This window comes from Erpetoichthys calabaricus, chromosome 2, assembly GCF_900747795.2.
Source record: "Erpetoichthys calabaricus chromosome 2, fErpCal1.3, whole genome shotgun sequence".
NCBI classification, from domain to species: domain Eukaryota; kingdom Metazoa; phylum Chordata; class Cladistia; order Polypteriformes; family Polypteridae; genus Erpetoichthys; species Erpetoichthys calabaricus.
In genome coordinates this window covers 90,358,944-90,386,315 of record NC_041395.2, presented here as the reverse complement: position 1 = coordinate 90,386,315, position 27,372 = coordinate 90,358,944, and the positions used below count along the sequence as shown (strand labels likewise).

General features: G+C 36.8%; 2 protein-coding genes across 3 annotated transcripts in view; both read left to right on the top strand.

Moving 5' to 3' along the window:
* LOC114642738 (uncharacterized) overlaps positions 1-27,372 on the top strand; it is a 93,683-nt gene that overhangs the window by 14,662 nt on the left and 51,649 nt on the right. The gene's annotated exons all lie outside the window — the stretch shown is intronic.
* The window catches only part of LOC127526704 (uncharacterized), a 29,745-nt gene continuing 28,656 nt past the window's right edge, over positions 26,284-27,372 (top strand). The window contains exon 1 of the mRNA XM_051922973.1: positions 26,284-26,467. Within this exon, the coding sequence (XP_051778933.1) occupies positions 26,401-26,467 (67 nt within the window). The 5' untranslated portion in view covers positions 26,284-26,400. The remainder of the gene's footprint in view (positions 26,468-27,372) is intronic.

Here is a 27,372-nt window from a genome sequence, read left to right as displayed (position 1 = left end):
TCAGAATGAATCACTTTTCTCTGCTATGGATTTTTTAGACATCTACCATTTTGTATCAGGCAAATGCACAGGTGAATATAATCATTTTTAAATAATTAAAAAAATATTTATTTGTGATACAACTAATTTCTTCTTATTCAAGATACATTTTTTGTTCGTTTTTATTTTTTGCTGCTTGTGTCTTCTAAAAATGACCTTATTATAATTTATTAAATTCTGTCTTTAGTTAATTATTAAGTGATGCATTTCCATGTCATGGTGGGCTACAGCCTGCAAGGCAGAGACAAACCCTGAATCGGCCAGCCCATCCCAGAGCTCACTCACTCACTCGCACACTCACTCACTCTAGGCCGACTATCCGTACATGTACACGTTTGGAATGTGGAATGAAAAATATGAGTACCTGGAAAAACTCAAAGCTAAGAGAATAAAACTTTTCTTAAATGATATTTAGAAGATGTACTGTACATTATTGATATGTTGAAATAATTTGCCAGGTTTAATGTTCATAATTGTCTTATTATGTGATGTAGTTGTTGCACGGTGATATCAGCAAGAGTGAACCGCTTGTCTCAACTGCTGGAAGACCACAACATTTGTATTTATGCAGATATAAAAATAATGTGAGTTCTACACTCTTCTTCCTGAATAGTTGTCTGATAATCAGAGGACATGACGTATACGGGTATAAAGATGTACTGGTGTCTCACCCCAGATATTGTCTGAGAAGAAGTAATACACATCTGTCTAGCCAATGTCCTATTTCCAGATGCACTAATAACAGTAAATTCCTAAAAGACAGAGACCAATACATTTTGACATTTGCTTAGAGTATTTCACCACAAATAACCTGTTAACATAAAGATATGAATAGAATATGTTTGGTTAATCATGAATATCCTGGATGGTGTTCTGAAGGATGGAAAATTATACAGTAGATTAATTCAACCATGAATTGACTTTCCATACATTAAAAGTTTACACAAAAGTTTATTTAACAATTTACTTCACAGAGTTCGACTAAATTTATCTATATATATAAAATTCTTTTCGCGTTTGAAACGGAAATTACGTCTGAGCGTTTGAAACGGAAATTACATACGACCACAGAGGAACAGGAGAAACATTCTTAATAAACCTGATTCTTTCTGAGAGAGCAAATGGTGACATAGCTCTGGCTGTAGCGTCATGGGAAATCGCTTCTACATTATTAGATGGAGGCCGTACAGCACATTCGGCATTGCAATTACCATTAAACCTCGCTCAAGACGAAAATCCAATTTGCAACATATGCAAGGGCTCTGGAAAGGCAAAAGTCTTGCAACATTCAAAGATAATAGTTTGGGATGAGTGCACCATGGCACGTAAAAGAGCTTATGAAGCCTTTAACTGAATAATGCAAGATCTCAGAGATCCTACCAAAATAATGGGAGGTACTGTCGTTTTACTCGCAGGAGATTTTCGTCAAACATTACCAGTTATTCCATGAGGGACACCAGCAGATGAAATCAATGCGTGTTTAAAATCCATGCTTCTCCCACGGTCAGTTATATGTCGTGTGTTCTCGGTTAGGTACACCAAAAAATTTATACATTTATGCACGTAATGGGCAAACAAAAAATGTAGTATACCTGAAAGCACTGCAGTAGTACTCAATGTATCTTTACTTCTTAAATGTTAGTGTTTTACTGTTTAATAATTTATACGCTTCTTACATGTTGTTCAAATTCTTTTATCAAAATACCTGTAACGGCGCACTGCAGAATACGCTTGACTTGAGCATTCATAGTGTTCATCCTCTTTCTCTGTACGTTTAGCAATCGTTTGCTCAGAGGTTAATGCACTTGCTGCTTCCTGAGCAGCTGTTCTTTACTCCACCCTAGCGGTCCGCTGCTTCTCTTTCGTCGGCATCTTTTCGCGTTAAAATTGATTAAGTTAGTTTTTGTGTTGCAATTACTTAGTACGTTTTCTTTAACCTTTCACTTAATCTGGCACTTAAGTCTTCAATCTGCCTCAAGAATGATTAGTGAAGGTGGTAGGGAATGAGAACGGCACCCGCCGCCCTGCGGCGCGCTACCAAGAGTTGATTCTACAATAAAATAAAATAAAGATAAAAAGAGTAATAAAATCTTCACCCCGAAAGCGGATAGTAGACGTCACGTAGTATATGTGTACCAAATTTCAAGTCAATAAGTTAAACGGTTTGCCAGCTACAGGTGATTTAAAATCCTGGACAGACAAACGAACAGCCACGGTAGCGTATTATAGAAGAAGATTTTACTGTTTAATAATTTATATTTATATGCAATGTGCTTTTTATATATTACTTCATATTCTCATATGATAATGATGTTAATAATGTTGTTTATATTGATTTCTATGTTATTGTAAGTGCTCTTTATTTGTTGAAAAATAAAATTGGCTATTAACAAACTTATTTTATAAATACATTTTATTTTTTTCCCTTGCACTCAGTGAGCGAAGCCACTGGGTAATCAGCTAGTATACATATAAAATGATAAGGCCTCTCCATCTGTTATGCGATTACTCATAAAACAACTGAGGATAAAAGTTTTAATTTAATAGGAAGAACAAGAAGAGTAGCACCATCGTCTGAGTGTCAAGTGTGGGACAGAGAATGCAAGAACAACAAAGACAAAGAAATGATCGCCATTACCTTCTAGAAACAACATGCTTATAAAAACAGCATCCTATTTTCGAATTCTTTGTATTTATTTGTCATCAAACATCAGGTTTTATTACACATGCATAAAGGATGGCAAAGTGACCAGTGCTTCTGTGTTTACAGCAAAGTGATAACCACCATAATAACAGGAAAAAGAACTGCTGAGCATCAAGCAAATTACACAAGGTGCCTAACTGACAAAGAATGAGTATAGAGCAGGTGAGCAGCAGGCAAACACTTTCACTAGTACAGTATAATTTGAAATGTTGTGACTGAGGTGCTGGGGATGTCACACTACACGACTGCATGTCAAGGACCCACACTGTGACTATAACTCAGTAAGATTATGTTAATCAAAATAGCTCGAAAAGTCATATGTTATTTGTAAGCCAGAATTTCCTCTCTGGCTTACGCTTAAATTCCTTTTTTGTTTAGATTTTCTTAATTTTGGATTTTTTGATTTTGATTGTTTATTTTAATATTGTTGTTTGTTTTTTGTTATTTGCCTAAAATGTATTTTTGTCAGTTTTGTTTATTATGTAGTTTATATGTACTTAAATGTTTTTCAGACATGTCTCTTGTGTTTTGTGGGTGGTTCTCCAAGAGGCAGGGCCACCTGTCAGTCTCTGTTGTGGAACTGCACCCAGTCTTCTAAAGACTCATGGGAAATGCAGTCCCTCTGCAGTACATTGTATGCTCTTGGTGGTTGATGAGGTTTTCATTTTTGCTACTGCTTTTTTTTTATTAAGTAACATTTCATACAAGTAAGTCAAACTTGACAAAACTAAATTCAATTCAACCCCCATCCATGAGAAAGAGAGAAAGGCCAACAGCCAGAGTAAAATTTTAAGAGTAACAAAAAGGGGGAGAAAATCCTTTTCCCCAATTTAAATGCTTATTCTAAAATGTTATTAATTAGATCCTGCCAGGTTTTAAAAAAGTTCCGTGCAGATCCTCTAAATGAGAATTAGATTTTTTCCAGTTTCAAATAGTATACAGTAATCCCTCGCTACTTCACGGTTCACTTTTTGCGGATTCACGACTTCGCGGGTTTTTAAATACAAGTGATTGCCCGCCTATCGCGGAAGTTATGTTCCAGACCCATCAGCAACAGGAGAAAATCCGCGATATAGAAAGACCATATAAATAAAGATTTTTATAGTTTAAGCCTTAAAATACCCATCCCACATGCTTTAAACACATGTAAACTTATAAAACACACTTTGTTAACACATATGATATGTGGATGTCGGGCTAAGGATATGAGTAACATCTCACTATTATAAAACATTTTAACTTCACGCAAGACAAGACAGTGAGACAGGAAAATTGGTGATGTACAGGCTTTTAAATTATTGACAGGCAGAGCGACAAGCAGCACAAAGCCAGCACAAAGTCCACTTCTCCTTAGCGTTCATTCAGCTCCCCACCCCCTTGACAATGCGAAGTGGCAGGAGCGTACTGCGCCTCCGGGGAGGGGGGTTTGAGCGAACGTGCGTTCAGCCCTCACACCCCCACACACACACTCCTCCTCCTCCTTCTGAACGCACAGAGCGACAAGCAGGTATTTTGGCAGAAGCAGCACAAAGTCCATTTCTGCTCAGCGTGAGTTCAGCTGCCCCCCTTCACAAAGCGAGTGCAGACACATTGACGTCTGATCGCTGCGTGCAGTGTGCAGTGTGCAGTGTTGGTGTGAGGTGTTTAAGAATGTAGAAAGTGTTTAAGAGTATAGGAAGTGTTTATAAGAGCGTGGGAAAGGTTAACAAGAGAGTGAGAAAGGTTTATAAGAGTGTGGGAAGGGTTTATAAAGCCTTAAAATATGTATAAATAATAAAATAAATATAGGTCGCTACTTCGCGGATTTTCACTTATCGCGGGGGGCTCTGGAACGTAACCCCCGCGATAGGTGAGGGATTACTGTACTGTATAACATCAGTTACTCACTGACTTCAGACAGGTGGGTTAGGATTCTTCCAGTTTAGCAAGACAATTCTACCTGCTAGTAGTAAAGTAAAGGCAATCACAGTTTGTCTGTCCTTCTCCACTTTAAGCCCATCTGGAGGTACACCAAACACAGCTGTTAGTGGATTAGGAGAGGTTGTGACACCAAGGCTGTCTGAAAGGCATTTAAAGATTTTGGTCCAGAATGATGTTAATTTATTGCACACCTAAAACATATGACCCAATGAGGCTGGAACTCGATTGCAATGTTTGCAGGTTGGGTCTTGCCCTGGAGACATTTTGGACAATTTTAAACGAGAGAGATGTGCTTGATTAAAGATTATAAGTTAAATAACTGTATGCTTTGCACATGTAGAGATAAAGTGAATTCTGTGCATGGCTGTTTTCCACTGATCCTTTTCCCACTGTACTGCTTCTTGTTATAAAGATAACATGATTCCACTTCTCCTGCACTGGTACTCTGTATTGCCCCCTATCAATCAAAGTATATTCAAAAATCCTAATGAACTTCCATGGCTTACTCATTGTCTTTGAAAAGGATTGAGTCAAATATTGGTTTGTCTGCCCTTAATAATCCTGGAGTAAGTAACATTATATAATTCCTCTAAGACTACAACTGTGTGTCTCTTTCATTGCATCTGACTATACTTCTATCAGGGCATCCATTACATGCATTGGTATTAAAATTATTACCACCATGTCCTGCTCTCTCTCTTTTAGTTCTTTGCTCTGATAAGTTCCTGTCCTGTGCTGCTCCTTCCTGCCTGTAATCCTTTTGCCCACCAGGCAATGTTTCTGTGTTAAAAATAACATTCCATTTCTTGCAATAAATGGAAAATTGAAGAATGATGGTGGGGTGGCAACTCAGGATTCTGCATTGCCATTGTAGACAAACTGGTGTAAATGACAGCTTTCAATTTTTATAAAACTCGCTTGTCTCTGCTACTTATTTTTAGCCATTTTTGGCTATTCTGATTTAATACAGCACATATTAAAACCATTTGATAAAAAAATAATATTTATTAAATAAAAGATGACAATATTGATATATACACCTCTGCTGTACTGTTTTATATAAAGAGCTGCATAGACAATGCCACTATAACAAAACAAATCCATGCTTTCTCCAACAATAAGCCGTGGATGATAAGAGATGTACGACTTTTGCTAAAAGCTCACAATAAGGCTTTCCAATCTGGTGGTAAAGAGCAGTACAGTGTTGCCAGGTCGAAGCTGAAGAGGGGCATTAGACATGCCAGAGCAGACTAGAAGAGGAAAATCAAGCATTATTTTAACAACTCAGACCTCTGCTGTGCATGGCAAGGTATATGTCACGTCACTAAACAGAATAATAATACCATCCCAGCTACCAGTAGCAGCAGTTCCTCACTGGCAGAGCCGCTTAACTGCTTCTGCAGACGCCATGGAGAGGATAGACCAGGAACTGTCACGACCATCATTCCAGCTTCAGATACCAACAGCCAGGTACTCACTATAGGGTTGCCTTATGTTATATACAGTACATATTCCAGAATATCAATGTATGGAAATGAGCTGGCTCAGATGGTGTCTCAAGACGGGTTCTCATAGACTGTGCTGCAAAGTTAGCAGAGGTATATACAAATATCTTCAATCGATCTCTATCACAGTACACTGTCCCTATCTGCCTGAAGACATCTACCATAGTACCAGTTCCAAAGCAGGCTGCAGTAACCTGCCTCAGTGATTACAGGCCAGTATCATTAACACCAGTAATCATGAAATGTCTGGAAAGACTGCTCCTCAGGTACATCAAGGCTGCTCTCCCACCCACTCTAGACCCTCACCAATACACATATAGATCAAATAGGTGAATAGACGACGCCATTTCTACTCTCCTCCGCACTGTAGTGTTCCACCTTGAACAGTGAGGAACATACGTACAGCTGCTGTTTGTGGATTACTGTTCTGCTTTTAATGTCATCATACCCAGCAGACTGTTTTGCAAAATTTCTGACCTAGGCCTCCAGCAAAACATCTGACTGTGGATAAAGGACTTTTTAACAAACTGGCCACAGTCAATCACAATGGGTCCCAACTACTCCCCAACTTTGTCCCTCAGCATAGGAGCACCGCAAGAGTGTATGTTGAGCCCTTTCCTTTACACTTTGTATACATATGATTGCATACCAGCCCACAACACCAATGCCATTATTAAATTTGCACACAATGCATACTAGTCGGGCTGATCACTGATGGAGACAAGTCTGCCTACAGAGAGAAGTTACCAAAACTAACAGACTGATGCATAGAGAATAATTTGATACTTAACACCAAAAAAACTAAAGAACTGATCATTTATTTCAGAAAGAAGCAGGATGACCATCAGCCACTATACTGTATGTAAACAGGGGCAGAATGAAGAATCTCTAGTTTTAGGTTCTTGGGTAGCTACATCTCAGAAGATCTCACATGGACAATAAACACAAACTAACTGGATAAAAAAGCACAACAGCAACATTACTTCCTGAGAAATCTCAGGAAGGTTGATCTGTCACAAAAACTTCTGGTGTCTTTCAATATTTATTCTACTGAGAGTATCCTGACTCATGGAATGCTTCTGTAATATGACAACAGCTCAGCAGATGACAAAAAGGCTCTGCAGGGAATCATAAAAGCAGCAGTGATAAACTACCAACACACCTTTGCCTACCTTGCAAGACATCTACACCTTTGTTTTCCAGGGATAAGTGAACTCACCAGGTTTGTTATCGAATTGGTCTACTCTCACACCTTAAGAGTAACACACATGCATAAATATACACAAACACAAACCCTAACCACATAAGTGCCATATGAATGATGCATGCACAGCCCATGACTCCATAGCATTTTAATGTTTTAGGTTTTATTTATTTATATAGCATATTTAAAACAACTAGAAGTTGACCAAAGTGCTTTACATAGAATAAAAGGTAAAAATGTGAAGAATTATTAAAAAGAAAGACAAAAAGAAAACATTATACATACATGAACACACATATACCAATACACAAACATAATAATACACAAACACAATATAAACAATATAAATAGAAATATTTAACCACTCAAACTCATAAGATAAAAAGCAAGTGAGTCAAAGTGCTTTTTTAGCAAAAACCTAAAACTATGAAGTTTGGGAGCCAACCTTATTATGAGGGGCAAACCATTCCACAATTTAGGACCAGCCACCACAAAAGCATGATCGCCCCTTAGCTTCAACCATGTGTGGGACAGTAAGCAAAAACTGATCTGAAGACCTCAGCTGCCTGGCTGGCGAATATGGACCAAAGATCAGCTAAGTACGGTGGAGTAGACACTTGTAGGGCTTTAAAAACAAACACTAAAATCTTAAAATTCACCCTGTAACTAACAGGGAGCCAACAAAGAGAGGCCAACACCAGAGTGATGTGATGCGTTTTGTTTGCTGCTGGTCAGAACTCTTGCAGCTGTATTCTGCACTATTTACAGACTAGACAGTGTCGTACAGGATATTCCAATATACTGGATATTACAATAACCCAAATGAAGCATAACACAAGCATGACTGAGCTTTTGTAGGTCATGGAATAACAAAAACAGTTTGGCTTTATTGATCCCCCTGAGGTAGAAAAAACTATTCTTTACCCACAGCATTTATCTGTTTGTCAAATTTAAAATTTGAATCCAAGATCACCCCGAGATTTTTAGCACATGGCTTTAAGTACCTGACAAGTGGACCCAATGTGCTAGCAATGCTTCAGTTAACAGCAGGTTGACCAAACAGAATGACTTCAGTTTTTGACTCATTTAACTGCAGGAAGTTAAGTGCCATCCAGTGTTTTATATCATCTAAGCAGTTAAAAAGCTTTGTCACAGGCTCCATTTCACCCCATTGCAATGAGAAGTAAATTTGGGTATCATCAGCGTAACAATGATACAGGATGTTATACTTTAAGACACTTACTTATCATTGACACGAACAATGTAAGATGTCTTAGATATATCTCAGACCTAAATATTACTTTGGTCTCCAAAAATATATTTAAACATACCAAGGCTCAATATCCGTGGCTATAGACCATTTAGAACCAATGATGTGTTACTTTTAAGTGCCTTGAGCATGGGAAAGGCGCTAAATAAATAAAATGTATTATTATTACTTTTAATGTACTGTTCCTTCTATTGGATGCAGTTCCTCTCCCCAGCCTCCACAGATCGGAGTGTATGGCAACATTCTACTGTTCCGGGTGCTCTGAACATTTATTTTATTACTTTAATCACTCTAGATATAAAGACAAAGAATAGAAATTTAAAAGAAACCTGGTATTTATTAAAAAATAATAATACCAGTAGAAGAAAGTGTAAAAGAAAATAGACAGAGCAAAGTCTGGATATATATAGTCCTTAGAAGAAGTTTACAAAGAATGTCAAGAATTGAATTTTGTACTGGGACGGCTTTTGATCTAGCAATCAGTGTTATTCATAAGATGCTTTTGCTGACATTCTGATGAAGCGATCACACTTCTCATGGTCTCCTCTTCTGATGTCTCCTTTGCCCCCTCCTGTTGTCCTTTTTGTCGTTGCTGTTTATATTTTCTTCTGTTGGTCCTTCAGACAAGCCATATTTATGTTAAAATTCCATGTGAGGCTTCGTGACATGTGACATGGGGCTTTGGGACATTAGCTTCATGACATGGATTTCATGACATGGGATATTACACACATTTGATAGGCTGTCAAAATTCTGTTTCCAAGTGGTAAGACAATCAATACAGCCTGTGGGAAACTCCTGAAACAGATGTTTTAAGGTGATAGATTACTTATACAATTCAGGAAGAGAAGATGATTTGATTTTAATTGCCCTGAAAGTGTTCTTTCAATTAAGTTTATCTTGTTTGTTCAAACAAAAATATAAAAATATAATCATCTATTATGTAAAAATTGAACATCTGGCACTCCATGACAGTTGTTTAGCATTGGTTTACATAAGTGATAAGTTGATTTTTTCAACAGATTTGGAATGTCATATTGGTCATGTTGTGGAGGTGTTGCTTCATCCAATAGCTCACAGACTGTCTACTAAACTGGAGAAATGTGAATTTCATCAAACTGCAGTATTTGTTCTTTGGATATCACATACTGTATGATGAATTGATTTCTGGTTTGAAACCCTCCCAACCCAAATTTTTTTATGATAGTTTCAAGTTGAATCATTACAGATAGAATTATGATTCATATACTTTCTCACCCGCTTCTGAAATTGATTCTTGGATTCTTGGATACATCTCATTACACCTTTATATCCATTAGATATTTACCTTTCCTCTTATTTTACAATATTTTTTACAAAATGTACTATATTAAAATGTCTCTAAATTGTAGATAGTGTTGTGAATTGTTTTCTGAGATTTTTAAGTTAATGAATACAATAGTGTTTTAGTGTTTTTTTCATATAGGGTCCTATGTGACCCTAGTTTCCCCTTTAATACTCTTTATTATGTAGACATTATCAGAATGCATCAAATCCTATATACTTACCACTCTGTTTTCAGGTACTATACTGTATTTTAGCACTTCCTCACCCCTCCCCTTTTTTATGCATAACCTCAGCCAATCAGATGCAGTGAAAGAACAAGCAGAAGAAGGAACAACACATTTAATAAATTCTGTTTTTTAGGTAATATTCCCAATTATGAGCAAAATCATTAGAGTGAGACAAAAATACCATTGTAGCCTAAGTAGGTGCACAATTTACATCCACAAGTAGCTTTCAGTCTTATGTTCTGTCCAGCTCGGTCTTTGCTCCACATGGTGTTTGAATAGAGTATTTAAACAGGCTGCAGTCCTGTCTCAATCTGGCCACCAAGATAGAGTTTTCTATATCAGGGAGAAATGGCAAGAGAGAGAGGTGGTCGTCTCTTAAAGGCTAGATGGTGAGAGAGACAGAGAGAGAGAGAGAGACCAACTTATACTATTCCAATCACAAATCCTGAATGAATGGGGCGTCATGGTGCAGAATGGTCTGTGATTCAAAACCAATCATAAACAGCCATATTTCCAACCAATGGGTGTACAAACTGTCTTTTCACACCTGCCCTCCCATCTATGCAGTTCATGGGGGGGATGGCCTTATAGAATGTCCTGCACAGTATCACCTTTGCCAAACTGGTTCAACTCTGTGCAACCCCCAGCACTTAACAGAAGGAAATGGCATTCCTAAAGCTTTAGGAGAAAAAAAATCATAGGGGCTTACCTGAAGGAAGCTGCTTCTTTCTTTAAGTCACTATTGATTTGTAAATGACAATTTACACAGAATTATCAAAATGTTAAATATTAATTTCCACTACATAACGCAAACTTGTTCTACTCATAAATCATGGTGAAGTAGAGTGACAATGTGTTGCATGTTGATTAGCACATAGAAGTAAGAATTTCACTGTAACTCCACACATGTGATAATAATGACCCTATGAACCTATAAAGACTGACCTAAATACAAACTGAAGTTAACGTCTTGCTGTACTATTCTTGGGTCGGTACACTTCACTCAATCATGAGTCATTCCACAATGCATTGCAGACTGCCTTACTCCAACGTAAGTACTGATTGCCTCTGACAACATTTTAAGCATCATCTGTACTGTACTGTACTGTACCCACCTGCTGGTTTATGTGTAATTGTATTGTACATTACATGTACATACTTTTTCCTACAGTTAAACACTATCTATACTGTATGTCTGTACAGTTCTGTTTTGCATTTGCTACTCTTATTTCCTTATGGTAGTTATTTATTTATATATTTATACGTCAACTACTTTCTGTGCATAATTCCCTGACCACTACCTGCCCTTACAACTGTGGTTCAAAAGTTTCACTATGTTCACTATATTCACTATGGCAGTATATGTGACAGTAAAGCTCTCTAATCTTGTCTAAAAGAGAATCTTACAGTTTCTTGTGTCAGCTTTTCTAAAGTCTTTCCCAATGTCTGCAAATCTCCTGTCTGTAAAAGCAGGGATGACCTTTCTCCTTTGCTGTGACTGCTGCCTGCTGAAGGTAAGTTAATTAAGGGAAGTTGTTGTGTGAATTATAGCATTATAGAGGGAGAAAGACTCTTCATGTCATTTTAAAATTATGGCAAAACATATAAACAACTGGATTTTCTTTAAACAAGGTGTTATATCGATAATATATATGTGCCAACCTAAAGATGCAAATCACCTCTTGAAGTATATGAAAATATGGAATACACATGAAAATGAAGAACATGGTACAGTCAATAATTATTTTACATTCTGAAGATTCTGTTCATTTGATTTTATAGATAAGAAAATAATACATTGAGTGTGTAGTAGAAATGTATTTGCATTAATCTGACATAATGAAAGAACCTATTGACTAAATTATCTTTGATAATCATTCATGGCCTTACTCTCCTTAGCTGCCATACCACATGCACTTCAGAACAGGTAGTCCACCTAAAGTTAAGCATGTTTGGGACTGGTCAGTACTTGGATGGAAGACCATCTAGGAAAAGCTTCAGTTGCTATAGGAAGAAATGTTCGTGAGGCCAGCAGGGGTGCTTACCCGTGGTCTGAGTGTGGATCCCAATATCTCAGCATAATGACAATGACACTGTGCTGAAAAAATGATTCTGTCTTTTGGATGAGACATAAAACTGAGGTCCTCATTCACTGTGGTGATAAAATACCCATGGGCATCATTCACCCTTCATAAATAGTAACGTGTTTCCTGGTGTCCAGGCTAAATTGCCCATCATAGCCTGGTATTTCTGGCCCCTAATCATCTCCCCGTTTATAATTAGCCTACTATCTCTCTCACCTCTTCATCACCTAATAACTAATGTGTGGTGAGTGTAGTGGTGCAAAAATGGCTGACGTTGCCTCATCTAGGTGGATACTGCAGTTTGGTGGTGGCTGAAGTGGCTTTCTGTTTAAAGCACTGAGTGAGTTCTCTCATGTATAAGAGCATATACATTTTTCCTGTGGGTAAGGGAGCACCCATTAGTAGGTCAATTCTGTGAACTATGGGGGATGGGAGGTTGTAACTTTAATGATTTCTATGTGGTGAACACATCTAGGAACTGTACTTATTCTAGTGTCAAAACCAGAGATGAATAACCTAAAAAAAAGTGATGGAGGCCAAATTGTTCCTAATCAAGCTCAAAATCATTCCTCCACCAACTGTAATCAATTAGTTCCATTAAAAGCCAGTAAAAAAGATGGAGAGAGCAACTGTGTCAATAAATACAACTCTGTTTGTAGAAAATAAAGTCCTAAACTTAATAATTCAACTTGACCTCTGAAAATAGGCCCCTAATCAATGGATGAGAAACAAGGTTTTCCCTTCAGTGATATATGACGTATCTGTAGCTCTTGAACTAGTCCACAACTCATCAAATCTTCTGCAGCTCCTGAATCTATTAAGGTAATCAGGTTAGTGGTGCCATGCAGTTTAACTGGTATCATTAAAAACACAATTAGTAGCACAATATACATATATACAGTATATTCATATACATACAACATAGACTTCCCACAAACTTCAGTTATAGTGCCATTAATTAATTGGGTATATCAGAAGTAACTAAGTGCTTTTCTGTAAACGGTATTGCATTTTTAATTTTTTTAAGGTAATGTTATTGGCAGGCAGCGTGGTATAGTGGTTAAAGTTTTGGACCTATGACTTCAAACTCTGTGGTTGTGGGTTCAAATCCTGCTACTGAAACTGTGTAACCATTAGCAAGTGACTTTACTTGCGTGTGTCCCAATTACAAAAACAAAAGAAAATTAACCAATTGTATCGCAAATGAAAGTCACCTTGGATAAAGGAGTCAGTCAAAAAAATAAGTACTTATAATATTATTAGATCAACGGAGCTGCTGACTCTTGAACAAGCTGTACACAATTGTTCATGAGGAAAACATTCCTGCATTAATATTTGCTTTTCCTAGTGACTTTGTTTTGGTTGATGATCTTTGTAAAGCACAAATGCTACAGGAAAATTTATTCTTTTTAATTGAAGTGGGTAATAAAGTATGAATATTGTGAAATTTTAATATATATTATTATCATTATTAGAAGTTTATAATTTTTAATTTGTTTACAATGTTCAGTCAAGTACAATATTTCTTTTTTTTGTCAGTTATATGTTGTTCCCCACAGGTACAAATGTATATGAAAATATGCTTGAAGTGGATATACGTAACTACTAGTCCTCTATGTGTTACACTGATGTATTAAAATGAAGAGTGAGCGGTTCTGAGCAGTAGCTTTGAGTGCCGTGACACAATTTCTGAAGCTTCCCCATTAGAAATTCAAGTGGCATATTTTAAGACCGACGCTGGGGTATTGAACGATTTAAGTGCAGCTGCAAGCAAGTGTTTGAGGTTCAGTCTCCCATGTAGTTTTCAACACTATGACCGGGGGTTGGAGATCAAGAAAGCAGAACAAATAACCAAGATGAAAGCCGGTATATACCGGTAGTCAACAACAAGAAACAGTGCTTGCAAACCATTGTGCATTGCATCTTCCTTGTGCTTTGCTGAATTTTCTCTTTCCATTTCACAATATAATCACGTCTCTTCTTCATTGTCTACCCACCCTGTTGGTTAGTTCTGCTGTTCGCATGGCCTGTCGATCACTTTTGCTCTCTTCTTCGTTTGAATAAAGCCACCTGTCAGCACACAGAACAGAACATGTGCATTAGTTAAATACATTAACAGAATATGTTTAAATACCAATATACTGTATCAAGAATTTATCAACACATGAAAAAACTCTTGCAGACTTCAATTAAATCAGTCAAAGTGTTTTTGAGATCTTAAGGGAATTTAGTTTTTCTGTTGCCTCCAACCCCAAAATATTGATATTTTTTTGGGGGGGTTTTGTTCATGAGTGTGTGTGTATGTGTATATATATATATATATATATATATATATATATATATATATATATATATATATATATATATATATATATATATATATATATATATATATATATATGTTGTCACAAATGTGCGCTTAGGAGACAGTTGGTACACCCGAAGGTGAGTGAAACATCGTGAGATAAGTGGTTGATATGCGGTAACGATGCCTCTCTCTCTTTACTTCTGGCAGAAAGAAAGAAGAAAAATAAATCAGTGTGGATGAACTCTAAAAATGGCCGCCTGATGACGTCACATCCGATTCCTCCTGATGACATCACTCACCTTACCACATCACTTCCGGTCCATCCTTGATGATGTCGCTTCCATCCCTCTGATTCGATGTCATCTCCTACCAACTCACTTCCTGCATCCATTTTGTTTTTTACTGTATAAAAACGGCATCTTACTATACAATGACTATCAATACTTACCATTTTGATCACCACAAAGTCTTTTTGTCTTCATTTGTCCATTGGACATTATATGTGGACGGTCCCCAAACCTTTGTATTTTGTGAAGGACTCTTTTTTGAAAGAAAATCTATCACAATGTATATATATTTTTTTATATGAGATACATCCATCCATCCATCCTCTTCCGCTTATCCGAGGTCGGGTCGTGGGGGCAGCACGTGGGTTGCAAACTGCACCTCTGAAAATGGATGGATTTTCATCCCGACATGGACAGATAGTGAAACCTTACCTAGCCAGGAGTCCATAATTGATGGATTATGCAAGAGGAGGTGCAACCCAGCCAGTATTATTTTGGGTTCTTATGCCAGTCAGGACAATTATATAATGGATGAATGGGGGGAGACTGGCTATCAGAGAAAGTTTATTCATTCCCCAGTGCAAAACCTGGCAACGATGCTCTGGCTTAGCCCCAAGGTTGGATTCCTGCAGGGCAGGAGGGCAACCCAGTTGGGATCGCAGGGTGCCATCAGAGGGTGATGCCTGGAGAAGGTGTCCCTTCTTTGGGGAGCTTCCACATGATCCAGAAGTGCTTCCATCATGCTATGTGGTGATATCAGTGGTAATCCCGAGTCCATCACAAAAAGAGGCACCTTGTCTCACTTAGGGGGGTGTCAGAATCATGAGACAGTGGTTGACACTTGCAGAGGAGTGGTGGTGAAGGGCAGAAGGAGATTAGACTGGTATTACCTGGGTATGGGACTAAGTAAAGTCTGTATTTTATTATTTTTAATAAACTTCTATTTTTTAACAAACTACCTCATATTGTACCAGGAATTGTCTGTGTTTGAGTTGTGTCTGGTGTTCGGAGCTCTTGAGATGAATGAGTGAGTTAAGTTGGAAAGAATCTGTATGACAAGAGGGTCTTGCTTCAGTGACCAGTGATATTTCCATAATGGTAATAACTGAAAGAGATGGTTAACCAGGAGAATGTGGTCTTCAGTTATACAGTATTTCTTGCTCAATTCATGACCCATGATGCATACAGGCCCTCAGTAGAATGAATCTTCAGGTCTTCAGTATTTTCTACTGTCCAAATGACACACTGCAATTTATGTTTTAAGTGAAACAGATTCATTGCCCTATCAGATACTTATGGAGAAAAATTGAACTGCACTGAATGGAATAGATTAAACTCTTTAATATGGCAGAGTAAAAACACACTGCTGAATTTTAGGATAAGAGAAGTTATTTTTTTTTATAACCAAATTCCATTTATGAATAACATATATAAGGAATATAAGATGTGAGGTCATTCTCCTAAATCCATTGTTTTCAGAGTATTCAGGTTGAAACTGTTTGGGATTCGCAAACTGGCCAGCCAATCTACCTCTTTTCAAGATAGATAGTGTCACACACGTGCAAGTGGGAGACAGCTAAAGGGCCTGAGTAAATGTAATACTACACCAGACTAGGGGGTGACAGGGTGTGCTGATTGTCTCTTTCAGTTTCTTGCAGACCATTCCCGGGAAATCTCACCAGGTTCCGGCACCTCTGATGATCTCAATTCCGGCTCTGGCACCTCTGATGATGTCACTTCCGGCTCCAGCACTTCTGATGACGTTATTTCCGGTTTCTGGCATAGATAACATAATTTCCTTCCCCAGCCCTTAAATCCGCCATCTTACCTCCAAGTATTCAGTTCTGTTTTGGATTCAGTCTTGTAATCGTCTCTGTTCAATTATTTCAAACTTTTGCAGCTGGGATATAATATACGGGTGGCTGCCCCAAACCTTTATAATGTCTGGAGACTCATTGTTCTTACAATAGATAGATAGATAGATAGATAGATAGATAGATAGATAGATAGATAGATAGATAGATAGATAGATAGATAGATAGATAGATAGATAGATAGATAGATAGATAGATAGATAGATAGATAGATAGATAGATAGATCAAAATTTGCCCCAATGGCAATCTGTCACATAGGACAATATGGTACCTGATCGTCATCTGTGATCAGGTTTATTATGATAGAGTCATCAGCAAACTTTAACTGTTTCACAGATTGGTCACCAGGGGTACAGGTATCGGTGTAGAGAGAAGAAACAAGAGGAGACAGAACACTCTCATGAAGGGAGCCTGTACTTGGAGTCAGGGACACTGACAGATATTTCTCAAGTCGGAGATAGAATGTAACTTCAGGTTCTCCATGTACACTGCTGGGTAGTCCTTCAGCTCATTAGATAGATAGATAGATAGATAGATAGATAGATAGATAGATAGATAGATAGATAGATAGATAGATAGATAGATAGATAGATAGATAGATAGATAGATAGATAGATAGATAGATAGATAGATAGATAGATAGATAGATAGATAGATAGATAGATAGATACTTTATTAATCCCAATGGGAAATTCACATTCTTCAGCAGCAGCATACTGATACAATAAATAATATTAAATTAAAGAATGATAATAATACAGGTGAAAAAAAAAAAGACAATAACTATGTATAATGTTAAATATTAACGTTTACCCCCCCTGGTGGAATTAAAGAGTCGCATAGTTTGGGGGAGGAACGATCTCCTCAATCTGTCTGTGGAGCAGGACAGTGACAGCAGTCTGTCGCTGAAGCTGCTCTTCTGTCTGGAGATGACATTATTTAGTGGATGCAGTGGATTCTCCATAATTGATAGGAGCCTGCTGAGCGCCCTTCGCTCTGCCACAGATGTTAAACTGTCCAGCTCCATGCCAACAATAGAGCCTGCCTTCCTCACCAGTTTGTCCAGGCGTGAGGCGTCTTTCCTCTTAATGCTGCCTCCCCAGCACACCACTGCGTAGAAGGCAGACGGCCCTTGCCCTTTAGGTTTTACATAAAGAAGACAAAGCAAAAAACAAAGAAAACTAGTACTTATAACATTAACATTAACATTAACATACTAAAAAAATGTTGAAATAATAAACAATAGTGTTAAGTGTTAAGTAGATAAAACACAGAAAGAACTGACTTGATTTGACTCTTGTTTTTTATTTTTCTAAACTGTCCCTGGTGCTCTAAAAATAACTGATACATGATGGAGTCATTTGAAACCCAGGAATTCAGTGATTACATTTTTTAAAAGTCTTTTAATGTTTTTTTTTTCCTTTTCTTAACAATTTTTTTGTTTTTTGGGCATCATCATTTATGGATTTTTTTGTTGACAGTTGCTATGCCATTGCTAGATAAGACCAACCAAAAGTGTGCAGTGCATGATGTCACCAGGTCAATAGTATAAAGGTCAGTATTATGCACTTCCTGGTTGTCCAAGATTGTGGATTCAACTGAAAAATGCTAGTGTAATTATTGTATGTCACATGAATTTCTGGTTCCTGGTGCTCTTGCTCTGTTTGTTTGATTCTTTGACTCCCACTTACAACCTTGGCTTGACTACCCTGGCCTAGTTCTGTCCACTGATTCAAATTCCTTAATTCAGCTGCCATCCTGTGCAGTTTAGTACAGCAAAATAATATCTGAAAGACAGCAAAAAGATTAAATAAATGAAGAACAAACTTGAGCCATGGATGTACTCTTGGATGGATAAATACTGGCAATTCTTTACGAGATGAGAAGACCTTTAGATGCTGATTTTGGCATGCTTCAAGGGCTCTTTTTATGAGATAAAGTTAATGGTTGCATTAGCAAAGCTCAACAACTGATGTGACCCAAAATTAAATCCTAAACTTTGAATCCTAAAGCACTTTGAAGACATACTAAAGTTTTTTATTGTGATTTCTGCATTTTTAGTTTTGCCTCAGTCCCTTTTTCCAGGTGTGCCATTGGGAACTGTGTGAGACATTTATTTAAGACATCGGCTGTTAGGACCACTTTGCTGTGGCATTAGTTAGCTTTAGCAGCCTTTGCTCTTTCATGATTTCTGAGTGTTTTGGTCTTTTATCAGTTTGACTTTACTTCTGGTTTGCTGACATTTGACTTGTTCTTTTGGTATTTAGGATTTTTGTTACTGAATTATTGATGTATGGTTTATTTGGTTCTCCTTTTTAATACCAGTTCTTTGTTTTTATTTTGGTTTTAATGAATTTAAAATAGTGAAAATGTTTTAATTGATTATTATTTACTGAATTCTGAGTTACTGAACTTTTGTTGTTTTTTTCTTTTTATTTATTTAATTAACTAAATTAAGTGGAAGCTGAAAAGTTTGGTAATGAGCAAGGTAGTTTAATGGTTTTATTGTCTTTCCTTGTTTAGGGTAGTTTGTAACAATTGCAGCATATGAATAAAATAGAACAGAAAAAGAGGACTGGATAACAGAATTATTTATTGTTATAAATGACTGTCTGGAATACATCTAAGCAGCTGTGTTCCTGTTTTCTGAGGTCATGAGCAACACCTAGTGGTCACGAACTATTAAAAGGATAACAATGAATGAACATGCAGTTCGTTTTCTGATGAACTGATACAAAACATAAATTAAAATGTTTTCTTCCTAATACTAATTGTTTTATCATTATGGCTATTTTTGGGTCATAGATTGGTCTCTAACAGCTGTTGTTTCACCCACCAGTGCTAAGACACCATCAGCAATCATATGAGAAAAACTCACAGTTATCATTAAAAAATATTAAAAGCTCTGCACATTTCATTTTCTGACTTACAGTTTCTCCTTTGTTAAAACTTCACCAACGTTAGAGATGATATAGTGCCAAGGAGTAATGATTTGTACAATGCAATAATCATTTTAAAATAATCATTGAAGTACTGTATCTTTCAAAAGATTTTTATTTTATAGTGTTTTGGGGTTTTTTGATAAAATAAACTCTTTGCTTTTTTATTTTTCTTTCTTTTCTGTTTGGTTACTTGATGTGGTCTTTCCCCCCACGTCATTAGCGACATTCTTCAAACCTCTTCAGCTCAGTGGTTGGAAACTGAGTCTCACTATAACTTTAAACCAAAGGTGTACAAAACTGAGGTGTATGAAATGATTCAATTTATTTCAATGTTTATGTGTGTTGCTTATCTCTTACACTAATTTAATTTTTTCCTACTTTTTTACCTTCAGGTCTTTTTTCAAAGACTGGATGGCATTCTGCCACTTAAAATATAAGTTTGTTTTCTAAATATGCATCTTCTCCACTTAAATATTAATTAAAAAAACATAATTTGCAATTACTCCAGAGCTTGTGTTCTGAAACTGAATCTCTACACTTTCCTTCATAGTAGCATACTGGACATTTTTAGACATCTCTAAAAAACCACTAAAGGGGCTTTTTGATTTATTCTTTTTACCGTTCATGAGTACTGTTCCTTGCCTGATGAATGTAGAGAAAAGCCAAGCAAAATGACATTACATCTTGCCTGAAGAAGGGGCCTGAGTTGCCTCGAAAGCTTGCATATTGTAATCTTTTTAGTTAGCCAATAAAAGGTGTCATTTTGCTTGGCTTTTCTCTACATTCATAATGGCTAACACGGTACAACACCCTAGTATTGCCTGATGAAGAAATTATAACTTCATCAAATCTTTACAGTTTGCTAGTGTTCTCTTTCAGAACATCCTCCCAGCTATCAATAGTCTAACTGGCAAATCCAGTTCAGTTTTATTAAAGTGCTTGTGTTTATCCCAGCAGTGATTGGTGTAAGACATGGATAAATCCAATGTGCACATACCAACACGTGCTAACACTAACGTACTAACAGTTTAGAACTGAATTTCAGTTAATTTACAATTAATATGCATTTTTTCTTAGTCTTACAATATAATGCAATACAATTTATTTTTGTATAGTCCAAAATCACACAAGGAGTGACACAATGGGCTTTAATAGGCCCTGCCTTTTGACAGCCCCCCAACCTTCACTCTCTAAGAAAACAATGAAAAACTCCCATAAAAAACCCTAGTATCGAAAAAAATGGAAGAAAACTTGGGAAAGGCAGTTCAAAGAGAGACCCCTTTCCAGGTAGGTTGGGTCTGCAGTGGGTGTCAAAAAAAAGCGGGTAAATTTAATACAATACACAGAACAGAACACAATCTTCAATACAATAGTGCAATAGCAATAGTACTATTACAGAGCAGAATTCAACAGTAAATAATATTTCATAAATAAACATCTATGCATGGAGTGTGTGTGTCTGTTAGGCCCGGAAGTGAGAGGAAACAAAAAACTCGCTTAGCCGCTAATAACACAAGCGAGGCGAGCACATCAGCAAAACGGTATCCCTTTTACTTTTCCTCCTGCCACTAATACACAAGACAGGCGATCACATCGACAAAATGAAACCTCCGAAGAAAGACACCCAGAGTAGTTCCTTTCAATTACCGAACATCTCTGCATTTCAATTTTTTTTCTGACAATTTCAATAGACCCTGGGCTTTTTACAGCACGGGTTTACACAGCTAGTATTACATAATAGCCTTAGTTTTGGCAATCATGTTTTCTGAAGAAATGTGTCTCTATATCAGCTTTTTGTCAATTAATTAATTATGTTTGTATTATTGAATTATATGAGGAATAACAATATCGAGGAAATAATATCTGGTTATAGACAGCATTAAACCATATGTGTATGCCAAATCCAAGCTCTTTAATTCAGGCTCATGTGGGGAGTTACATGGCATTTCATGACTAGAATTTGTGCTCGGCTCCCCAATCCTAGGCAGAGTCAATTTTCTCTATTCCTTTTGATTTAAATTTCTTCCTATTTGTTATTAGGAAGAACGTCTCTGAGATGTCTTCACTGGAGATTTCATTCTGCTGCTTTTAATTCTCCTAGCATATCTCAGCATACAGCTCTGGGAGCAATGATGGTTGCAAGTCCTACTGGAATTCAATGAGGAGTCTACTTCTTGAGCATACGGCTACTCTGCGTACTACTATGCAGGCTTACTTTTCAAAGGTTTCAGCCAAATTGAGGGCTATTAAAGAAGAACAATTGAAAAAGATTGAAGACTTTACAGTGTCTTATGACACCAGTACGAGATTTCTTGGCAGCAAAGTCAAGAAGACAGATCCTGCAGAGACACGTTAAGACTGATGGAGCTAACAGAAGGACACTAGAAAGATAACCTGATATTTTTTCCTTTCTCAAATCTGGTCTAAATGTTTCTTGAACCTTCCTAACTTTGATCCAGAAAAAAATTTTTGTACATTGCATCAATACAAAGTGATCAGATGTTACTGCCCTGTACCTTCTCATTATTTAGTTATATATATATATATTACCATTAACAGCTTATTAAAGAGTTTTGTTATAATTGAAATTACTGTTGAAGGGCCTTGAATGCAAGTCACTCACAGCTATATATGCTTTACCTCCATGTCGTTGTGGTTTAATAGTGGCATCTCATCTATTGGCTCCTGACGTGCCCTGTTGTAGTAGCTGATACTAGTCACAGTTTCCTCCTCTACTCCCACATAAAGTTGTGAAATTCTCATTGTTTTGAAGCCCTCTCTTTAATTTGTACATCTGCACACTGGTGGTGTTTCCTTCAGGCTCAGATTGCCAGACAAATTACAGCTCATCTCTATGTATGGACACTCTTCATTCTGACCTTTCTTTGTTGTTCTCTAACCCATTCCCTGCTTGAACACTCCATTTGTAAACTTATACTTCATAATTATGCAAACGTCCTAATGAGTTTGGTTCAAGACAGGTTCACTTCCAAACAGATGCAACTCATCCTCTGTTAGCTCTCTCTTTACATAAGCTAGTATCTGGTCTGAGCTTATTGGACTCTTTCAGGCTGCTAAATCTCTTGGACTAGGAGTTCTTATATTTCTCTTTACAGCAAAAATTGCAGTCTTGCATTGATTATATGTTTGACTGACGTTCTGCCCGTTGGTTTTTTATTCATTCTTATTCTCTTCCACACTATCTGAGCACAGACTCTGCTCATTACAGCTGCACATACATTTTCTATTTCCTCTGCACCTAGATAAAATTGAATATGGCCTTTTTGCATAACAACCTAAACTAAAGGAGTTATTATGGGTTAGTACCCTTGAGCTGAGCTTGAGATCCTACAAGAAGCAGGTCAGCTTCAGCTGTTTTTAACACTTTTTAATAGCCTGCATAAAGTGCCTCAAAATGTCTCTTCCCATCTCAGTTGTGTCTTGTCCATGTCAGGTTGCTTTCATGGTAGTAATGCTTTCTTCTTGTCAGATGATTTCAGTAGCTTTAGCTGTATTTATTTATGGCCTGTTTTAAATAAAATAACGCACTATGGAATAAACCCCACAGATCACAGTGGCACACTTTAAACCTTTGGTTGGAAATTCCTGCTCAGTCTCTCTTTACCAGTTCCAACTGGCATTATGTCTTAACCTGTACCAACTAAACCAACTGTACAAATCCCATGGGGAGACACCTCTGGCTCATGCAAGCGATTGACACAGACATCTGTTGATTGCAGGTTGATAGACACTGTTCATTACAAGTGATGTAAATCCTTAATAAGACAAATTATAAACACCACAAAATCATCTTTTTTAAAATATTCAGATTCTTGGATGCCAGGAGCAGCCCATCTTAATACCTTCAAGATTATGACATCATGATGTGTGACCTTCTTGTTTCATGTGACAGCAAAAGAATGCATTTACCAAACATAAAGCGTGTGCTGGTAGAAAATAACTACTTTAAAATGGTGGAGATCACAGTAAAACAAATGAAGGATGGAAAAATAACAATACACCATAAAATAAATTTCAAATCACAAAATAAAAAAGCCATGAATTAGCATAAGCCACCCTAATATGGGGTGTTCATAAAAAATATAATGATTTACTCTATGAGGTAAAAGTACGTAATAAAAAATACAGTTGTGTCAAATATTTGAATTATTAAAATCTGCACTACAGTTTAAATGTTTAAAGTCTAAATATTCCCAATTGCAATAGAAATTTGTCATTTTTCACCCTCTGATAGATGATACCATAGAGTGGTAGAATCCTAGTAAAGGATCTACAATCAGACAAAACAGCATATTCATAACCACTGACCTAGAAATGGTCCAAAATGTTCTTATTTTTGAAATTTGTCATTTGTAATCTTTTGGGAGTGGCCCGTATTGTCATAGTCATGATCAGTAACCTCGAAATGCCATAAAACAACACTCCTCATGCCTATATTACTGATCCCCATTTTTTTCAAAGTTTTGTGAGAAAGAGTAACTTTGACCTCTCGTATCCCATTAAGAGATGGCATATGCACAACTTCAAGCCCTTCTGATCATTATTGCTGATGACACCCATTGGTGTAATTTCCTGTACAAAATATGGTCCAAGATGGCCTAAAATTAGGGTTTTGCAAGACTAGAGGGTAAAACATAACACCAATAAGCTCGATGTCTTGCATAATTAGAAATCGAGACGAGTCAAACGGTATGTCATATGTGTGGGTTTTCTCATACTGGTGAGTCAGGAGGTGCTGCCAAATAAAACTGAAGTGATTTCATAAGTAATTCTTAAAAACACAATAATAATAATGTATCACAGCAGTCCCAGAACTAATACTGTTAGATAATGCTGGGGGCAATCGCTGCAGGTGGAGAGGACGGCAGCAGGTTTATGACAATACCCTACTCTGGAAACAAACTGGTGAGATCTTTCTTTTGTTCGGTAAGACTTACATAGATATTCCAATTCCACAATCCTTGTCAGTTCATCTCACCCATTCATTGGCCATTGTCAAGGTTATCTATTGTATAGCTGAATAATTTTTCTCCATAGTTTTGTTTGTGTGTAATGTGTAATATGGTATGTAGTACTTATTTGTACAATACTTGTGTAAAGAGCAAAGTAAAGGGATATGTGGGGCTGCCATCCTATAGGGTTTCTTTTTCCTTTGGTTAACTGAAAGGTGTAGCCTCATATTACTGTACTTTAGTTTCCGCCTTTATTTGTTATTGCTTTATAACATGTTGTGGATATTATTTATGTTCTTATTCTTTGGTTATAATAGAAAATATTTTTAAATTAATTGTTGGGCATTTGTTAGTTTTGGGTTCTGGAAAAGTCTGACAATTACAAATTGAATTTGTTCATAGCTAAAATTTTGTACTACATAAATCAGTACAAAAATGGTTGTGATTGGCAATGCTGCTAAAAATGTTGTAATGCTAACCACTCTGAGCCCTTCTTTTAGAATATTATAACTCTTCCATTTCTTGGTCCTCAGGAGAGATTATTGTTATGCAGGCTAGTCCAGGCAGTGAGAACAAATCTGTTACAAAGTATTGTAAGAGCTGGCACTTCATCTTCAGTTCAGTACACTTATAACCCCATCCTGCATAAAAGACTAGCTGAAACCAATCAGTTTCTGTGACCTTACTATATTGTCAGTGAGAAATTCCCAGACTAGGACAGGATCCATGAAAAGAATAGGAAACAACTGATCCACAAAATTTCAAGGCTGATTCCAGGAACCTTCAGAAATAAAATGGTCCTTTCTTGTTACTAGAACTAGTGAAAAAGCGGCATCTGTCTAAGCACTGTCGAGTGTGTAAATTACCAGGTCATCCTGACATGTGTGAAAGAGCAAATGGCAGTAACTTCCTGTGATACTGGGAGTGTTATCTGTTATATGTAGAAGTGCAGTACAGCACTGGTGAACAAGAACATGGTCATACAATCCAAGATTTGGTAAAAATAAGTGAGACTCTTGAACTAAGATTGAGATCCTACAAGAAACAGATCAGTTTCAGATGTTGGAGACTATAGTAGACATTCATAGACTCGCCTTATTAAGCAGGTCAGTAAGCTTGAATGTTTTAGATTTAATTTATGTTAATTTTGGTATCATTCACATATTATTGGAAGATAAACTTCATTATGAAAAATCATATTTCCCAGTGCAATACTGAAAAGAAGAGAATATGACAGAGCTCCAAATAATGCAGGACATCACAAGAGATGCCACAGTGAGAGTATCTTGCCAAAAAAGGCAACAATTGGTTTGAGAAGTGGCAGCACACATCATTCACATATGGTAGGAGCAGCAGGTGTCAGCAAGGTTGGCCAAGCTCTTCATGCATTTCTCGGTCAGCATTGTCAGATACAACTGAGGACAGTACAAAGTGAGGTCTAATTTTCTTTTTGGCATCTACATATTATGATCTATGTGCCATTCTAGAAATTTTAAACATGCTGCATTCAAAATGCCAACAAATATTTAATTCTGTATTGCTCAATCATCTGTATTTTGTAGTTGAGTGGTCTGCATGCCCAGATCTCACATAAACAGTTTTGCTGAACAATTTTGCAACCCTAACGAAACGCTGGGTTTTTGCTTCCTGTGTGATGCACAGTCTGCGCTATTTTCTCATTTATTTGCAGATAGGTCGGTAGCCCACTTATTAAACCAATTCAGAAAGAGCGAAGAATGGAAAAAATGGAGGCGACTTCAGTCACGATGTCAGTTCTGTTTGTTTTATCATTTTTTGTTCAAGGTAAATATTTCTTTCTTTATTTATATATATACAGTATATATATATATATATATATATATATATATATATATATATATATATATATATATATATATATATATATATATATATATTTGTGTGTGTGTTTAACATATTTTATATACTATTTCAATTAAGTCAAATAGCAAAACACACAAAAACTGCAAAACCAGTAGTGAAACAAGTATTAGAAACAGATACAGTTTATACGGCAGGTACCGCTTGTTTGGCATCTATTGTATTGTTTCGTTAAAATATATTGTAACACAAGCCATAACAAATAAAAACGTTTACAATAAAAGTATTAAACGTTTCGCAGGTATGCCAAATATGTGTTAAAACATTTTATTCTTTCAGAAAATCTGCTCTGTACAATACATAGATCTGGTTATTTCTAATTTAATGCTGAAATGATTTTTTTTTAGCAAATTATTCACTTTCAACTGCTTTAAAAATATCATCTTTTCTGACAGAACGAAACTGATGCTCCTCTTTATAAAACGTTTAAACAGGCACGGATCATTAAAATCCAGATTTTCAGGTAATATTCGGTATTGCAGCGCATTTCCAAAAGATATGTTTCCGATTTACAATTAAAAGGCGTAAAGAGCAAAACGCTGTTTAATCTGGACCAATAATGACAAGGTCCGTATTTCATAAAAGAGAGCTTGGGGAAAACAGAAAGACCCTTTCACTTATTTTACTTTAAATATGAGTAAATCAAATTTTAGGTCCTAGGGAAGCCGGAGCCTATGCTGGTGGCACTCCTGGAAAAGCGGAGACCTGCAGTGGACTGACTGCCAGTCCAGCACCGGCATAAGTACACGACGGCACCCATTAACAACGGAGCACTCCAGGCTGGTTTTTACAATTTTGCGTGTTGTTTA